The sequence below is a fragment of the Pogona vitticeps genome, chromosome 3 (assembly GCF_051106095.1).
Source record: "Pogona vitticeps strain Pit_001003342236 chromosome 3, PviZW2.1, whole genome shotgun sequence".
NCBI classification, from domain to species: domain Eukaryota; kingdom Metazoa; phylum Chordata; class Lepidosauria; order Squamata; family Agamidae; genus Pogona; species Pogona vitticeps.
In genome coordinates this window covers 90695629-90714298 of record NC_135785.1, presented here as the reverse complement: position 1 = coordinate 90714298, position 18670 = coordinate 90695629, and the positions used below count along the sequence as shown (strand labels likewise).

Genomic DNA, 18670 nt, shown 5'->3' with positions numbered 1-18670 from the left:
GAGACTCCTCTAATTCAGCGCATGTTAGCAATTTGGTCTCTAGTTCCTCTGCTCCTTTGGAATCCAGCTTGTACTTCTGGGAGTTCTCAGTCCACATACTGCTGAAGCCTACCTTGGAGGATTTTGAGCATAACCTTGCTAACGTGTGAAATCAGTGCAATTGTATGGTACTTTGAGCATTCTTTGGCACTTCCCTTCTTTGGGATTGGGATGTAGACTGGCCACTGCTGAGTTTTCCATTGATGATGATAAAAAAAAAACACACTGGTCCTTTGATACTGGGCTGTGGCACCAGGGTGGGTGACATGACCTTTAGCCTGGTTTGTTCCTTTTTGCACATAGAATGATTAAAGTGGTAGGGAAAGCCCCCCCCCCCAATTCTGCATTGGCTGTCTCTAGCAAGCATGTCATTGCTAGCACCACTCTGGCAGCCACTGATGATGATTAAATCCTCTGCGAGCTAACAAAAATTTAATGCAACTTGCTAGGCACGTTGGACACCTTATTACTCCCTATACCACACCATGGCTGGAGTGCAATATGTTCCAGCAAAAATCGTGCACATCTTTATCAAATATGGTGTATCCTGCTAGTTCGGTACACAGCCTGTGTAGATTCAATAATATTTTCAATTCAAATAATGTATGATTTCCTTCCTTTCAAATCAAGGGGGTAATGTCAGCGTATATAAATTTTTTGGGAGGTAAAAGGTAAAAAAAAGTTCCCTGACCCCTGCTCTAGAGCAAACCTCTTATTGTTACAGTTTTTCGGACTTTTGGCTTGTCTCATGGTTTATGATTTGGATTTTGGACTTGATCTGTTCTTCTGTTTTGGACATTTCCCTGTGAGTTTTTTCTTTCTTTTGATTCTCCCCTCTCCCCCCCTTCCCTCTTCTTATGGCCTTGATGGACCCATTCTTTGCAGCTCGTGTACCAATAAAATTCCCCTCTCAGACGGCCACAATTGCTGTTTGTTTTGCCTGGGAGAACAGCACCAGATGAGCTCCTGCCCGGAATACAAGAAATTGACCAGACCTGCCCTTAAGCTTCATTTGCAGTGTCTTTGGTCTTTTCTCTGGGAGAAATCCCCGAGGCCTTCAACCTCGAGATTGCCATCTACTATGGAGCCTACCTTAACACTGGTCCCTTGATCTGAGCCAGTAGACCAACCCTCGGCTCCTGCCATGCTGTCGCTTAGGCAGATGTTTTCTAAAGCTCCTAAATTGAAACACCCATCAGGCTTGAAGTCGACATCAGCCTCGAAGTCTGTCACGTTCCCAGGGGCTTTCAACAGGCAAAAGTCCAATAAGCCACTCCAATATCAGAAGTCCAGAAGATGCAAAGGAGATACCAAAATACCAAAGCCAAAACACAAACCATAGTCAGAAGTCAGAGTCCAAAGCCAAGGGTCCAGAAAACAAGGTCCGAGATAAGCAGGAGCATGGATGCGAGCCAGAGTGTTGACTTGTTGCTTCCACAAGCTTCCAAGCCTTCTAGATGCAGATTATATAGCAAAAACAGTCGTCGAACTCCTAGAAGCCTTCCATCCTGTTAAAATTCAGGGCCCGTTGACCTGATGTTCCTGTGGGAAGCATTCATGCAATCCTCTGACCTTCATGTCATGAGTCTTTGCCGAAGCTTAGCCCTCACCCTGGCTACTGGGGGAGGAGAATCTGGTGGTGATTCAGCTGTCTGTGCTTCTAATTGCCCAGCATTTTCCTCAGCTGTAAGTAACCCTTCAGATTCCAGATCTTCTTCAGCTGAACTCATGACAAAGTCACCTTCGATCTCAGCTAGTGATCCTTCTCCTAAGAAAAGGAAGGACATGGATAAATAGAAGAGAACAAAGTGGTCCTCTAAATAAAGTTGTCCTAGAGAACCTCCTCCAGCCTTACTATCACTTCCATCGCCAATCCTTGAGGAGTCATGAAGTACCCAACCCGGACTCCCAATCAGAAGTGGATGACTTGATGCCACTGCCTTTGACTCAGGCTCCGGAGCCATTGTTCAGCCTATCTCCGTGTCATGGCCACTCAGAGGCTGATGTTATATCCAGCCCAGTCTCGGCCCATTCTAACCCCATGTCTGTCAGGTGGGCAACTGTTATTCAACTCTCGAACTCAAAAATTTCAGCATCGGCCTCCCCTCTGTGTAAATGTTTGGCTAAGTGGTGCCATGTTTCTCCACCGGTTCACTTGCCTAGGCATCGGGGCGTTATTTACATCCTTTGACACTCTCGATATTGATACTTGGCAGACTATCAAGAGCTCCATTATGGGGAGCATGATTGGCATCGATACTCTTATGGCAAGATCAAGCCTTACTATGACTCTTTCTACCGACCAAAGAGGGTGTTATGCCTATGCTTCCCCCTGTGACTCATCTCCATCACCTTCTCCTTTGCCTCGTCATCGACACCAGGACTATTACCATGTAAATCCTGGTTTGCCTGTCCCACACAGCAAGTTGACATCGCTGGACAGGATTCTCAGGCATCGAAATGCTCCTATACGGCGTTAGTCCTGTCGGCTTCGGTATTCTCCAGGAGAATACCGTGGTCAACAGTATCAAAGGCAGCTGAGATATCAAGGAGGACCAGCAGAGACATTTTGCCCCTGTCGGCCTCCCTCAGCAGGTCATCAAACAGGGCGACCAATGCTGTTTCTGTGCCATGGCGTGGCCTGAAGCCTGATTGGAATGGATCCAGGCATTGGTTTCATCCAGAAGGGCCTGCAGCTGATCAGTCACCACCCTCTCAACTACCTTGCTGAGGAAAGAAACATTGGCGACAGGCCTACAGTTACCAATATCGTCCGCCGCCAAGCTCGTTTTTTTCCTAATGGGCCTAATGAGTGTCTCCTTGAGGGACCCATTAATTATTGCTGTAGCTCATTCAGATGTTATAGGCCTGGCTGCTTTGATTAGCCAGGCCGGGCAGGGGTCAAGGGAGGAGGTGGTGGCACGACAGCGGTCAAGTACTTTGTCCACCATATCTACCATCACAGGCTGAAAGTGGTTAAGTCTCATCAGGCAAGACGGGGCACTGAACATCTCAGCTTGATCCACTGTTTTCAAATAGGGGACAAGATCCCGGCGGATGGCCTCCACTTTTGATTTTAAAAAGGTTGCAAATTGGTCAGGTGAGAGGCCAGTCACTATGACCAACTCCGGATAGATTGCGAACTATACAGAAAAGTTCCGCCTGCTGGTTGGAGGCTTCGCTTATCCGGACAGCGAAGTAAGATCTACTAGCAGCCTTCACCTTAGATTGGTAGAGGTTAGTCGCGATCCTGACAGTTATTTGATTATTTTCTGTCACGTTCCACCTCCATATGCGCTCTAGCCTTCTCCTATTTCACTTTATTGATTGCAGCTCTGGATTAGACCAGGGCGAAGGACAATCTCTGCACCGGAGAGGGCGTTTAGGTGCAATCGTGTCAACAGCACCAGTCAAATTGGCCAGAATCCCTCTCATGGTGTCCTGGAATCCTATAGGATTCAATATTCTTCGAGGGTGAACCATTAAAACAGGTCCTTGCTCCCCGTGAGGAAGGAGAGCCACTGTGAGATTGCATTTAATTAAGCAATGATCTGACCATGACAAGGGGACAGACACTACATCAGTCATCATTGGAGCACATTCACTCTGGTCAGTGGAGAACACTAGGTGCAGTGTGTGGCCACCCACGTGTGTAGGGCCATTGACATGTTGGGACATGTCCAAGAACTCAAGAGCTGGACCAGAAACCTCCGCCTCCGCATGCATGTTGAAGTCACCCAAGACCAAAAGCCTTGGGAACCCCAACAGTGGCATGGAGATGAAGTCTACCAGTTCCGGTAAGGAAATGGCTGGGTTGTGGGGAGCGCGGTGATCCAGCAAGATCCCTATACCATCTCTGGCCCCAATTGACACGTGGAGGGCCTCTGGACCCCGGCGTCATCAGAGCAGAGCGCCTAGCAACCTAAAGGGTGTTTTTGCAGACAATGGCTACTCCCCCACCACACCCTTCCAGTCTACCCTGGTGTTGGACTGCATAACTGGGAGGGCAGGCAAGAGTCAGGGGAATGACCCCTTCCCTGTCAATCCATGTTTTGGTTATGCATGCTAGATCTGCATCCTCCTCCAGAATCAGATCTTGTATAATCTGGGCCTTATTTGATACAGATCTGGCATTCAACAACACCCGGTTTAGAGTGGAGGGCCAGCTGAGTTGACTACCTCGAGTCTGGCAGGAGATCACAGTGCCAGAACAGTGAACAGATTTCAAACATCTGTTCACTGTTCTTCTGGAATGAACGGTTACTGCACATATACCATACCTCCCTCTTTCAGAGATCACCCTGATGTTGGAGAGACTCCCTCGGGGGGGGGGGGCAAGCCTTCCACTCCATGCCAAACAAAAGGAGAGAAAAGAAACCAAAAATTAACAAAGTAAAAAAACCCCAATAAATAGTGACAAAAATTAACAAATCAAATCAAATAAACAAACAAACAAACAAACTGTAACATAATAAACACAGTGACATTTAATTAATAACATAAACAACTAAAAATTAACACTTAGAAGAGGGGAGAGACAAAGCAGAATACCCCCCAACCAGATCACATATGCCCTGGTCACATCCAGAGACAGTTCCAGGCCTCACATCTGAGTTGACATTTACAGTTGTTACATTTACAGTTGTTGTCCTGGTCCCTTGCTGTTCCTACTGCCAGATAAATTGAAGCTTCCATTGGCCAAGGCCAGCCTGGGTGGCAGTTGGGGGACAGATGGAAGTTGGAGCTGAGGTAGAAATGTCTGAGACGATCGGGGTCGAGGTGATGTAGAAATGGCGGCTGAGGCGACAGGCACTCGAGGCGGCACGCAAGGCAAACAGCATGACCAACATTCATTCCTCTCACCTCCTCCCACTTCTGTTACTATTACCACCATCACTCAACCACTCTCCTCCAGGACTCAGCATTCTGTTGGTGGCACAGCGTTCCATTGGACTTTCTGTTACCTTGTCCCCCAGAAGCATACCTCTGAAGACTAGCTGCTGGAAAAGAATACTTTGAAAGGGCTACTGCTTCAGGACTTTCCATTTGGCCACCTGGTTGCCTACTGAAGTCAAATAGGATGCTGGATTAGAAAGGCCTGTTGTTGAATCCAGCAGAGCTCTTCCTATTTGGCTTCAAAGGACATTGTGTTCAAAATTTAGAGGAAAACCAAGAGAACGTACAGTAGATCAGCCCTCCACAACCCAAGGTGTTGAACTATGATTTCCATTATCCCAACCAGCATGGTTGTTGATAATGGGAATTGCATTTCCCACATGTTTGGCAACCTGAGGTTAGAGAAGTCAGGTATCTCATTCCAGATAGTAAAACAAAATTGTCTTTGACTAAATCAAGCACTTTATGCTCTGGAGGGAAGAACGTTGCAAAAGCCCTAGAATGAATTTTAAATATACAAACTGTTCTTACTGCCGAATGGCATTCAGTAGAGCTAAGAACTAATAATCAGTTTTTGTAGCTGTTTAGTTTTATAGAATATTTGATACTGTTGTTCGTATTTTGTTTGCTTTAAAACTGTAATTTTATTGTTGTAGAAATCATCTTGGAATAGTTAGAAAAGTGCTGTAAAAGTATAAAAATGCAATTAAGTATGGTATCACAAGGAATACTTCAGTTGCTTCTACATCAGAATGGACAATCTACCTTTTGCTCCTAAAATATTTTCTACAATCTTTTGATTCATTCCCTTTCTGTCAGTTCTTTAACTTTTGTGTGCACTATGTCATCTGCTTCCATCATCATCATCATCATCATCATCATCATCATCATCATCATCATCATCATTATTATTATTATTATTATTATTATTATTATTATTATTATTATTATTATTATTATTATTATTATTATTATTATTATTATTATTATTATTATTATTATTGCACATTTCTCCCAACAAGGGACCCAGTACTCCCTTACACTAGAATGTACACAACAGCTGAGACATATGCATCTTCACAAGAGTAGAATTGCCTGCAGATCTACAGCTTTCTGGTGGCAAAATAGTCTCTTTATTTTCCTTCTCACTTTTTTGCTCAGTTGTATGGGAAAACATGTTGCAGCAAGGTATTCTTTCACCACAAAGGCCATCCATTTGGATCTGCTGCACAGTTTGTGCCATTGAAACACAATGCTTGGGCAACCACTGTGTGTTCTGGTTAGCCATGGTACCTTTCTTCAAAGTGCTTGTTTGATCATGAGTACTTTAAGCATCATATCATAGATGGCATGCCTCTTTAAATTGGTCTGCAGAGACCTCATTAGAAAGAATAGTGAATTAAGGCTCCAGTTACCTATCAAAAATATCCAGAGTTTGCTTCAGGAGTTGTTCTTTTTTAAAATATGTTATGATTCTGAAGTCTTCTAGCCAAATGTCAGATCCTGAATAATCTTAGACATGTTTCTTAGCTTGTCTCTCCCCTCCATGAAAAAAATTCTGCATTGGAACAAACATAAAGCAAAATGAAGCTTGGCATTTTGTGTGAGGAGGAGAACATAATACTTCATTAATACTGTAATCCATGGACATGCTGGGCAAATTAAGCTCTCTTGCTCCTCATATTCTCTCATATGCTCATGTGTATGCTTTACATGGGCTCAAGAACACTGGAATATCTAGTTTCTTGCTGAAGCACAAAGTCTATATATGAGAAGATGCTTTCTTTCAAATATAATGATGCTCACATGAGAAAAACACTGTTAATAGGGTGTAAGGCTGCCTAACCATGTTGTTGTTTCCAGATTCAACAAGGACTAAATAGAGCATTAGTGAGCTCAGTATCTGTCTCAGGAGCTCACTAATAGTTAACTGTTGAGCCTTTTCCATTAATTTCCCCATGTCTGCTTGTCTGAGTGTTAAATCAGACTGTCAATCTGCCTGTGAAGAGGGTTCCAATACTCTCATTAGCACAAAATGCAGCTGCCAACATGTTGACAATGACACCTCCTCCGCACTTTGTCTCCCCAGTACTAAAAGAGTTTCACTGGCTGAATATTTAATTCCAAATGCCAGCAGTTACCTTTTTCAGTGCCCCAAATTGTTTGGGTCCAAGTTCCTCATGGATCACCTTTTCCCATTTGATCCTGATTACACTGCAAGGCATGGGTAGGCAACCTGGTGCCCTCTAAATATTTAGGACTATGATTTCCATCAGTCCCAGCAAGCAAAGCCAATGATCTGGGCCTATGGGAGTTGCAGTCCAAAACAACTAGAGGGCACCTACAGATTCCTATCCCTTTTCTGAAGTGACTGGCAATTGTCCTTTTCCAAGTCTTTCTGTCTGGAGATGAGATTCATATCAGATGGAAGGAGATGAGATTTAGCAGAGATGGTTCCAACAGTATACTGCTCTCCCAGATGCCCCTTCCCTGCCATTATAATAATTTGTTCTTGCATATTAAGTTTCTATTCTCCCTTTCTAGTCTCTCGGGCATTTTAAATATTGTTTATGGTATGCCTTTTTCTTGCTGTAAGATGTTGAATGCAGGCTCACTGAGGAGAAAAGGTGGAAACTCAGTTCACAGATCTCTAGGAATGCATAGTTTCTCTCTCTCTCTCTCACACACACACACACACACACACACACACACACACACACACACACCACACACCACACACCACACACACCCACACACACACACACACTGAACAGGGCGCTGGTTGTTTTTATTGGAACCATCTCTCTTGCAAACCCTGTTTTGTTCTGTTCTTTAATTTCCTCTTGATAATAATAAGAAGTAAAGGTAAGTTTGGCTGAACACTTTTCCAGATTGGTCACGCTTTTCATGATTTCTCATCCTGTCCAATTGCAGAACTTAATCTGGAAGGGAATTACCTTCATCGCTTGCCAGAAGAGGTCCGAACCTTGTCACATCTGAGAGTCATCAACCTTTCCAGGAACAAATTTCAGCACTTTCCAGAGCAACTGACCTCCTTGCAGGCTCTTGAAACAATCAATCTTGAAGAGAATGAGATTGCAGGTGAGAGCATTTCTAAGAATTTCTGTTAAATTATGAAGCATCAGAAACCTTGTATTACCTTTACCCTGATGTGTAACTTACTTTCTGCTGAAATAAAAGAGAGCCGTGTGGTTGGTACACATTACAAATGCAGGAGTAAGTGACACCTTTATAGACCACTAAAGAAATCATACCATCTGCTATCTTTTGTGGATTAGGGCCCACTTCATCAAGATTGCACCGGTGTCTTGTCTTTAGTGTAAAGAACTTAAGAGTTCATGGCAGATGGATTTTGACAGGCATATCTCTTTGATATTGTATGATTACTCTCCCCTGTTCTCCGATCAGCTTTCTCAAGCATCCATGGATTTCCTTGTTCACTTCCCTCTCAGCCAGACAGGCTGGGCATGCATGTTCCATAACTCAATGGCAGAGTCCTGCTTTGCATATATAACGTCCTGTGTTTAAACCCTGGCATATATGATTATTATAAAAAGTAATAAACAACTGGAGCCTGATTACTCCAGAGACTCCCTTTCCTCATAATTTGTCATTCAGTCTTTGAAATCAGCCAGAAAGGTTATCTTTGTGGATAGCTAAATAAATGCATTTCCACTCAAAAGGACTATATCACAAGCTTGGAAAAGATCCATGCATATCACCTGAGATTTGCTGTCAACTGAAGTAAACCATCCTGAGACCGGAATATAACAGAAACCTGGTATAGTCATGTTTCATTTGCACATATGGATCTATCTCTGGTTTGTAAATAAATAAGCAAGTCCCTCCTTTCATAGAAGCACTAAGCGTGCAATTGGTCCTATAAAACTTTGCATCAGGCTTTTTGTCTTGATTTCCGCAAAGACCTGCTCTATGCATTATAGATGGAATTCTGTTCACACACAATTGCATTATTATTATATAAGAGCAGTTGCAAAAGCCCTCTTCCTTCGGTTACACTCTCCTTAATCTGCCTAATTTATTCAAGTTTGCAAAATCAGTCACACAAAGGAGAACTTGTGGGAGAGGGAATACCACTGCATGATTGTCCTTCGGTGCACTGTTTTTCTCCAACTGAATTTTGCTTTGTGTGACAGACCCATAGAATAGAGTTGCAGGGCTCCTAAATTAAGTGTAGGAGCCATTTGGTTAGTGGTATTGATCACTAAGTCCCGGTATGATTTGTTAGAAGTACAAGGATAATTTTGGTTCTCCTACATTTTGTATGTGTGTGTGTGTGTGTGTCCTGTGCTGTCAAGTCAGAACGAACTTATAGAGCTTTCAAGGTAAGTGAGATATTTAAAGAATGGTTTTACCAGTTCCACTCCCCCAATCAGTTTCTATTGCCAAATAGGAATTCGAACCCTGTTCTCCAGAGTTCTTGTCCCTCACTCCATCCATTACACCACACTGGGAATCTTAAATGTGTGTTCTGTACCGTCAAGTTAGAACCTAATTCTAGCTACCCTAATAGGGTTTTCAAAGTAGGTGAGATGTTTAAGGAGTGGTTTTACCAGTTCCACTTCCTCAGTGAGTTTCCATGGCCAAGTTGAGATTCAGACCATGTTCTCCAGTGTCCTAGTCTGTCATTCTGTCCACTACACTACACTAGGATGCTACATTAGTCATACATTATTTTAGGCTGGTTCTTTATACTCAGATAAAGAGTGGGTGGTGTTAGTTTTTTTCTCTGTTTTTGTTTTTGACAAAGGTGCCATTGACTCATCTGGGTTGGAGCAGAACTGAACAGTAGACTTATCAGCAAAACTGTTGTGTTTGTAGCCAGTTAGAGATGAAGTTACTTTCCAACTGCTGGTGAAGAGGGTTCTATTCAAGGGAGAATAATTGTTACGGGAAAGCCTGTTTGGAAAATGCTGTTAGAAAATAATATCTGAATGTTACTGAGCCAAGAACCTACTATGTTATTGTCTTGAGTGGCTGCAAATTTGTGGCATCAGTAACCCACCTCACTTCCAAAAAGCAGGTTTAAAAATATTTTTAAAAATTAATTCTGTTGGGTTTAAAAAACACCAAGAAGTGAAAATAGGAGTAGGAATTTATAGATTGCACTTTGAAAAAAAGAATTGACAACCATGAAGGCGCATAGGGAGTGAGAAAAGACAGACAATGCATTGAAAGCATGTTTGTTCTTTTCCTTGTGAAGGGGAATCTGGATTCCTATATGGAAGTAACAACTGCAGCAAATTTTGATTAGTATATCGTAGGAAGGATAATAATTTACTTATGTTATTCTCACAGGTGGGAATGAAAAAGTTAAAAAGTCTTCTCCCCACTAAGTAAGATTATCAGCTTTTGTGCATTTTTCATGTTTCAGGGCCTTTCCTCTAAAAATACACAGAACTGTTTTTTGCACCAAAACCATATATATTATACAAAATACAGTTTTCAGAGGAGTCCTTGCTCCTTGAAACGGTGCTGCACATTGAAACTTCCATTTTGTGTGAAGGGACTTCATTTGCCAAGGAAATTGTGCTTCTGTTTAGAAATAATATTCTGGGATCTTTTTGTTTCAAGCCTCAAGAAATTTACCATTTTAAAAAGGAGAGGGTGCTATTTGAACTGATTAATACCATATAAATTGTTTGCCATTGGCTTTTCTGTCTCTCCTGTTATGAAAAATTATTCAATATAACTTCAGAACAATTTTTCCCCCAAGAGATCAAAGTGGGCACTGTCAGGCATATGTGTCCCTTCAGAGTTAAATAATGAGCAGAAAGAGTGAGCCTTTCCTTCACCAATCTGGTGCCATGTTTTAGGCCAGAATACTGATATACAGCTAATGTAATTGTAGTCCAGCTAAGGATGAGCACCCTGTTGTCTGGAGACAGACGGAATGTGTCATATATTTAAAGGTGGTTAAACTCTTGAGCCCTGTGCAGCATTGGGGAAAAGGAAATGCTGGCCAATTCAGTTATAAAAGCAGAATTTGGAACAAAGACCTCCTGAGGCAGAGAGAGTTAATGGAAAATGAACATAGCAAACATGGTTTAGTAGCAGGAGTTGGAGAGGAGGAATGCTAGACTGTAAACCAAACAGGACTTGACCGTCCACTTTGAGTCAACCGAGGAGAAATGTTAGGTGCTTGAACCAAATGGTAGTTGCAGATTTCAAACAAGAGCCAACAGCAATGAGATTGATAGTTTGACTCTGGAGAAGGAAAGGAAACTTCAACAAGTTGCTAGAGACAGTTAACTAAGGATGTACCAAACAAGATTACTAAGGGTAGCTGTGCTTAGGTGGTGCTTTCACCTGTCGATCAAGCTGCTCGTACATGATCAGAAAAGTTGCATGAACAAAGGGTTCACAGAACAATGGTACATACATTAGACAGGATGCTAGGGTGATGCCAACCAAATATCCAAATACAGACTAAGTAAAATGTGCTATTTATATATCAATGCATGGTGCTTAAAGCACTCTCTGGGCAGTTTGCAAATTAATTATGCGAGCTCCACATTGCCTCCCCCACCCCAGTAAACTGGTTACTCAGATTACCAACTTTGGAAGGATGGAGACTGAGTCTGCCTTGAGCCAGGCTATCCGAGCCCGTCAGGATCGAACTTAGGTCATGAGCAGAGGTTTCGACTAGAGTATTGCAGTTTAATCACTATGCCACGTGTGCAAAGCCACGTTTATTTTACAAACCCTCTCCATTAACCTCTCCTTAGCAAAGTACTTCAAATGGCTAGGTCTAATTTTGAGATTAGTGCTGCAAATAAACAAAGGAGGCTTCTCATCATGGCTTGATGTGAGCATTACTTGCTCTCATAGCAGCTTTTCACAGTTGGTATGCACAATCTGTGAGTAAAGATTGAGGAATGAGTCATCAGACTGAGGGGGGGGGGAAGGCAAATCATATGCCTCAGTTTTCTTAATTATAGTAAGTAATGTTAGCAACGTAGGTGGCTGTGGAACTCACTATGAATGACTTTGTCTGCAAGGTCCGTTTTCTTCTGGGTCTTGGAAAAGCAGCCAGAGTCCCAACCAGCAGCAGTCACTGGGAACTTCTAGGAAAGGTAACTTCCTAGTTCTGGTTCTAAGATAGCCTCATTTGAATTTCTGTAATTCCCCTTCCTCCATTCATGACTGAGGAGCAAGTCAGTCCTCCCTCTCCCAGCATCTACTGTATATAGAAAGAGTAGGGTGAGTGGCCATAGACAAGTGTCAAATGGGGCAAAGAACCCTGGCTGTTAGGGATCTGTCATATCCTGTTTGTTCAGGCTTAAAATTTCACATGCTTTAATTAGAACATACACACCATTTAAAACTGCACTAACTACATTCAAATGTTCTCCTTTGAAATAAGGATCATTTTAGCAGAATAAAGTATAAAGGTCAAAGAATAATCATATAAAATGGGGCTACTTGGGTACAGGGCAAGTTTTCTGTGACTGTGGAGAAATTCAATCAATGCATCACTTACATGCATAGAATTTATGCCTCACCATTTGTACAAAAGAAGATCTAGCAAACGCCGAGATAACACTATTGAACTAGCCAGCTTTTGGTCAAAAATAGTATAAAGCAACACAAAGCATGCTGCTTGTATACCACCCCATAGTCCTTAAAACACTCTCTGGGTGGTTTATAAGTTAATTATGCAGGCTACACATTCCCACCCCCCAGCAATGTGTAGCTTGGGGGGGGGGGCAATGTGTAGCCTGCATAATTAACTTGTCTTGTTATCTTAACATTTTAATTTGTTTTTAGTTTTACTTATACAGTGGTGCCTCGCTTAACGAGCGCACCGTTTAACAACGAATCCGCATAGCGACCCATTTTTTGGGGTCGCTAATGCGATCACATTACGATGTTTAGATAGGCTAAACATCGCATTGCGATCATTTCTGCACCTGGCGGCCATTTTGGAAACAGCTGATCGGCGGTTCCAAAATGGTCGCTGGGTGCAGAAAATGGCCACCCGCACCATTTTCGCGCCCTGCCCTCCCTTACCGGGCAGCGAAAATGGCGGCCAGATCCAGGATTCTTTGCTTACCTGTGAGTTTTTCCCTAATAGGAACGCATTAAACGGAGTTTAATGCGTTCCTATGGGTTGTCCCTGCCCAGATAGCGAAGAATCCGGATAGCGACGTTAATCCTGGAACGGATTAACATCGCTATGCGGGGCACCACTGTATTTCTTATATGTCCATACTTTTAAATAGTGTAATGCTCTGCTATGAATAAGAAAAAGACAAAGACAGAATCTTATTCCCAATTAAAGAATGAAAATCAACACCTTCAACATAAGAACTCCCAACTAGTTATGGGGGTAACATCATCTCTTCCCCTTGCAGCTCTACCAATTACTCAGAAATAAAGAGCTGTTCACAATCCAGATTCCTCGGATGTGCAGCCTTCTCTTCTTTTTTTCTCCCAAGTTGTTTCTCTTGATTGGATCCCAACAACAAATGACATCAGCATCTGTAACAAAAACGCTCCAGAGACTTACACAGTTTGAGTGATATATGACACAGACTACCAACAGCTTCTTCTTCCACTTTCTCTAAGACAAAGATCTAATTTACAAAAGCAGATGAGGGCCAAAGTAGACACAGTGGGTTGGAGCCTGCTGTAATCATACCTGAAGTCATTCCACTGAAATCAATTAAGTCCTATTAATTTCAAAGAGGCTGCTCAGAGGACTATTGAGACCTAAGCTGATGGTAACAGGCATGTGTCAGGATCAGGTTCTCTTTGATTCAGGGGGAAAAAGGGGGGGATTTTAAAGTGCAGTGCAAGTTAAAATCTTCTGTCACCCTTCCTTTCCCCTTCAAACTGTTTTCTATGAAGCTGCTTTCTCCCACCAGGGACCTCCATAAAGGTGACATTTTTTTTAAAAAAAAAAAGCATTTGTGGCAGTATTTGCAAGAGCTCAGCCCCAAACTCTGCCACTTGTTACTTTGCCTTTAGCCAGGGATGGAAGAAGTTACTTTCATGGACTGCAGCTGTTGTCATGCTTGTTGTGCAAGAAGAAGAAGATTCTTTCTCATCTATGTTTTTACCCCTTCTAGTACAGATCTTATGGCCAGCATCCTTTGGCACTTTATGCTTGTGTAAGGAACATCACGTAAGTCATGGCAGCATTTCAACTCTTGAGCATGTATCCAGGATCAAAAGCAGGACCTCATTAATGAACAACAATTTCCTGCCAACATTAATGTGATTTTTCCGTATGCAAATAGTCCAGTAGAGTTCTAATTGTTATGTCTTGGGTTAATTTGTACCACAATGTTATCTGATTGCATCCTGATTTAAAGAAATTCAGGGTGCATCAAGAATGCGCTCTACATGGGGCTGCCCTTGAGATTGATGTGGAAACGTCAAATGGTGCGGCGGCCAGGCTTCTTGGTGGGGTGAGGAAATATCAGCATATCTCCCACTCTGGCTGCTTTGCATTGGCTGTCCATTCATTTCCTTATTGACTTCAAAGTGTTAATGATGACGTACAAAGCCCTAAACGGTTTGGGACCTCGATACTTGGCAGATCGTTTTCTCCCACCTAGATCTACCCGAATCACCCGGCATAGCCAGCAGGGACGGCTGAGGGGCCTAACACTGAGGGAGACCCGGAAAGAAAGAACAAGAAACCGGGCCTTCTCGGCAGTGGCCCCTCGGCTATGGAACAACCTCCCAACAGAAATCCATCTGGCACCCTCGCTGGGTGTTTTTAAAAGCCATTTAAAAACTTGGCGCTTTAGGCAGGCCTTCCCTCCAGTCAATAACTGATCTCTATTCTTTGTCTTTTAAATTATTTTATCTTGGTAATGATTTAAAATAAGTGTTAAAATTACGATGTTTAAATTGATTTTTAAGATATTTGTTATATTATGAAGTTTTTATCATGTGTGTAAGCCACCCTGAGTAGACTTCGTCTGGGGGGGGTGGGGTAAAAATCTAATAAAGTAAAGTAAGTAAATGAGGAAACTCCTGTCAACCCTAGAGAGCACAGATACTGTATTGATGAGGAAGTATGTAAGTTGGAGTGAATAGCATCTGGAAGACTACAAGTTATTTATTTATTTATTTATTTATTTATTTATTTATTTATTTATTTATTTATTTATTTATTTATTGTATTTATACCCCACCTATCTAGTAATTTTGACCACTCTAAGCGGCTTACAACATAAAGGATAACAAGTCCTTTATACCTGTTGTGCTATCTTTCAACTGGCAGGGACTTTGTAGTATGGATAAGCATTCAAACATGGAGTTCCCCAAGCTGCACTTTGAAATAGTCTCAAAAATGATATGGTGTGCTCGTGTGAATGTTTAATTGCATTATATATGAAAAAAAATTCAAAAATGTTTAAATTTTTGAAATCCTCTATAAAAGCCCATTTTCAATTATTCCTCTAAAGTTTTACTAGATTTCCATACGTTCACGAATCAATATGAAAACCACCCAAAGATTTCCAGGTCTGTCAAATGTATGTAGTTTTTACAATCTGTACATGCACCATTATGATTGGCCATGCCTTCCTAGCACATATTTATGCAACGTGTTCTGCATGTATGTTGTGAGGTAAGTCTTAAGATGTTGTGCAGGGCATGTGTAAATATCACAGCATTTTTACAAGTTGATTGGTGAAAATGGAAAGCCAGCAAAACCAGAAATGGAGGGGCAGGACTAGAGCACTGACCTCTTCCCATGGTAAATGTATTCAGTTTTGTAACAAATGAAGCAGGTTGAAAGTTTCACTGATTTCAGTAATCAGGTTTCAACAGGCTAAGCTCTGACAAATATTTGACCTTGAAAAGCATCTCCCTCTCACAACTACTTGCAGACATTGGCAGGCGCTGGAAAGAAATCTTATTTCTGAGCTGAACATATTGCAGCATGTGCTGCAGGATCGCCCACTGTTCTGTGCTATCAGTAGAGAATCTGAAGAGGCTCTGTTGAGATATATAGCCCCAGATATTGGAATTGCCACTTAGATCATTGTAGATTTCAGATGAGGAGCTTCCATGTTATGTATATCAGTGACCATCTACTGTTTGCTTATAAAAGTGAATCCAGTTCTACCTTCCCTATTTGCTGAGTTTTTTATTTTGTACACATAACTCAGTGTGATAATTTAATCTGTGTTTTATACAGGCGGAAAAAGCTCTATTGATATGAGCAATTTTTTCTCCATTAACAGCTCATTAAATTATAGCTGCTTGTTATACACTTATTTCCATACCACCTCGCCCATCACTGTTTGTAGCTTTGTTTAATGTTCTTGAACATAAGCACATTTTTAATACTGCAGTTTGAAGCCATCCATGGTGCAGAATGCCAGGCAGCAGGCCAATTAATTCCTGGATTAAAGAAAAAGTGAGCATATCAAATAGAGTTTGGAAATAAATCAAACTGTACATCACATAGGAAGCTGCAGTAGAAGATCAAAAGATCAATACTGCCAAAATGTCTCATTTCTCTTTCTCTAGTGCTCACTGAAAAATTATTGGCAAAGCTGCCTGGTAAGGCCATATTTGATAAAGATTGTCAGGAGAGAGTGAGAAGCAGTAACTAAAATGATGTGTTTGTGTGTGTTTGCATCTGTTGGGTAGAAGACATAGGTGGTTCATGACATGAGTTACAAACAGATACAGCTAAAAAGATGCTAACTAATAAAATTACCGTAAATATAATTAAGTAAATTATCATGTTAAAATACACATTAATTTTTTTAAAAAAAATTGAAAGCACAACAAGAAGAAAAGTTCAAAGAAGATAGGACCCAGCAGAAAGAGAAGTGTTTCTCAAATATATATGTGCACATTTAGTCTCTAGTCAGTGTGCATAGGATTGCAGCATGACAAATTTTATTATGGCATAATAAAATGGAACATACTTCAAAGCAGCAAAACAAAACTAATTTCAAGTTTATGCTGTATTAATAAGGTTGTAAAGTATCACAAGACCCCGTACTTTTGTCCTAGTAGACCAACTTAGTTATTTTTAAAAAATTTATTTACTCTAATAATTTAGAGAAGGGAGCAAATCATGCTAGCTTCCCCTTCTTCTTGTCACAGTTTGGTTTTGCTCCAAAAGCAAACTTATAAAAGCATTTATTAAACTAAATTACCTATGAGAATCTAGACGCTACCAGTTTTCAGTTGTCTGACTATCTCAAGAAAAGGGATAGTGGGTGTAGCAGGAAATTGGTCTGTGACCTAAATATTTGTGCTGGAAGGTGAAGCTGGGAAGCTGATGAGTTTTTCCTTAATGTTAAATTTTCACCACTAATGTTAGCCATGTTATGCCATAGACATCTGTGTGAATATTATGAAGACTGGTCATGAGGATTAATAGTTCCCACACTTGGCCCCTCAGATGTTCTTGGATTACAATGCCTATTCAGTAATCCAAGAACATCTGAGGGGCCAAATGTGGGAACACTACAAAAATGTCACTAATTTATATTAGATGTATTGATGTTATTTTGCTTCATCAGTCAAATATAACAAATTTAATGTTTATGTGTTTAAATCAATTGCTATTTCTAAGCTCCAGTAGCTCTGGATGCAATAAACATCTTCTTCTAGTCACATTTTACTATACTGAGTTACTGTGAGCAAACTACTGGTCCAGTCTTTAACCTGACACTCTCCAAATGCTCCTGACTGCAGTTCTCATTGCTCCCAGAATGCTTTATTGTCCATGTGTTATGTGGGAGTAATAATACTTACCCAAAAGTGGTAGCTGGTGTGCGTGTGCGTATGTGTGTGTTTCGAGCCAGTGAGGCTTGAAACGCACACACTGTTCCTGAATTTTTGATGTAAGTCTGTGCACACCACCAGACTCTCCATAGGCAAAGGAGAGTCCTCTCTAGGATGTCATCACAAAACAGAAAAGTGCTTTAGGTGGCAACCAAACATTATTTATTGTAGAACTATGTACACAGGTCCTCCAGCTTTGAGGTCTGGACACATGAAAGATGTTCCAGTCCTTTCAGTCCGAGCATGGTGGTTCTGTTCAACTTGGGTAGCTTAATTTACAGTCCAAAGTGAGGTTTGGCCCCTATCCCCTTCTAGTCCTGTTTAGCTCTCTGGGCCCTGGCATCTGGTTGCTGGTCTTGCTGGACCTGTAGACTCTGCTCTAGCTGTTTCAGTCTCTTAAAATGGTGCTGCAGCTGTGGCTGCGGCTGTTGGTACCAGTGATGGAGTTGGGTTGGCATGGGCAAGGGTGTGGGGACCTGCTGACCTCAGTGTATAACCCTCAGCATTCCAGTTCTTTGGCTGTGGAATAGTCCCTGAAGCTTTGGTCCAAGTGAGATAGTACATTGAGGCACTAATCTCTGGGGTGAGAGCTAGAGGGCCAGGGGGGTTGCATGACAAAGTAGTGGCCCTCCACTGGCTCTGGGGCATCAGTCCACTTCTGTCCACCTGCCTCTTTTCTGTTTAGCTCCCCTCCCCACATCCTCCTCCTCTCTATTGTCCCAATTACCCCAGGTGTTCCCATTTCTCTTCCCTCCTCCCTCTCAGAGGCAGATGCTCCTGCTAAGGCTGTCTCTTTCATGGAGTCAAACCACCAGGGTTAGAGGCCTAGTAAGCCAGTTCTGCTAACTCCAGGGTAGTGAGGTCCCCTAAATCTCCTGCTGGGCCCCATGGGGTTCATGGAGGACTTCTACTCCAGGCTGCC

The 18670-nt window shown here is 42.0% G+C and overlaps 1 protein-coding gene across 4 annotated transcripts in view; it reads left to right on the top strand.

The window, feature by feature from the left end:
• Positions 1 to 18670, top strand: part of LRRC20 (leucine rich repeat containing 20) — a 144655-nt gene that overhangs the window by 66983 nt on the left and 59002 nt on the right. For all 4 annotated transcript variants that reach the window (XM_078391375.1, XM_020783125.3, XM_020783126.3 and 1 more), the window contains one exon: positions 7870 to 8037. In XM_078391375.1, coding sequence (XP_078247501.1) covers positions 7870 to 8037 — 168 coding nt within the window. The remainder of the gene's footprint in view (positions 1 to 7869; positions 8038 to 18670) is intronic.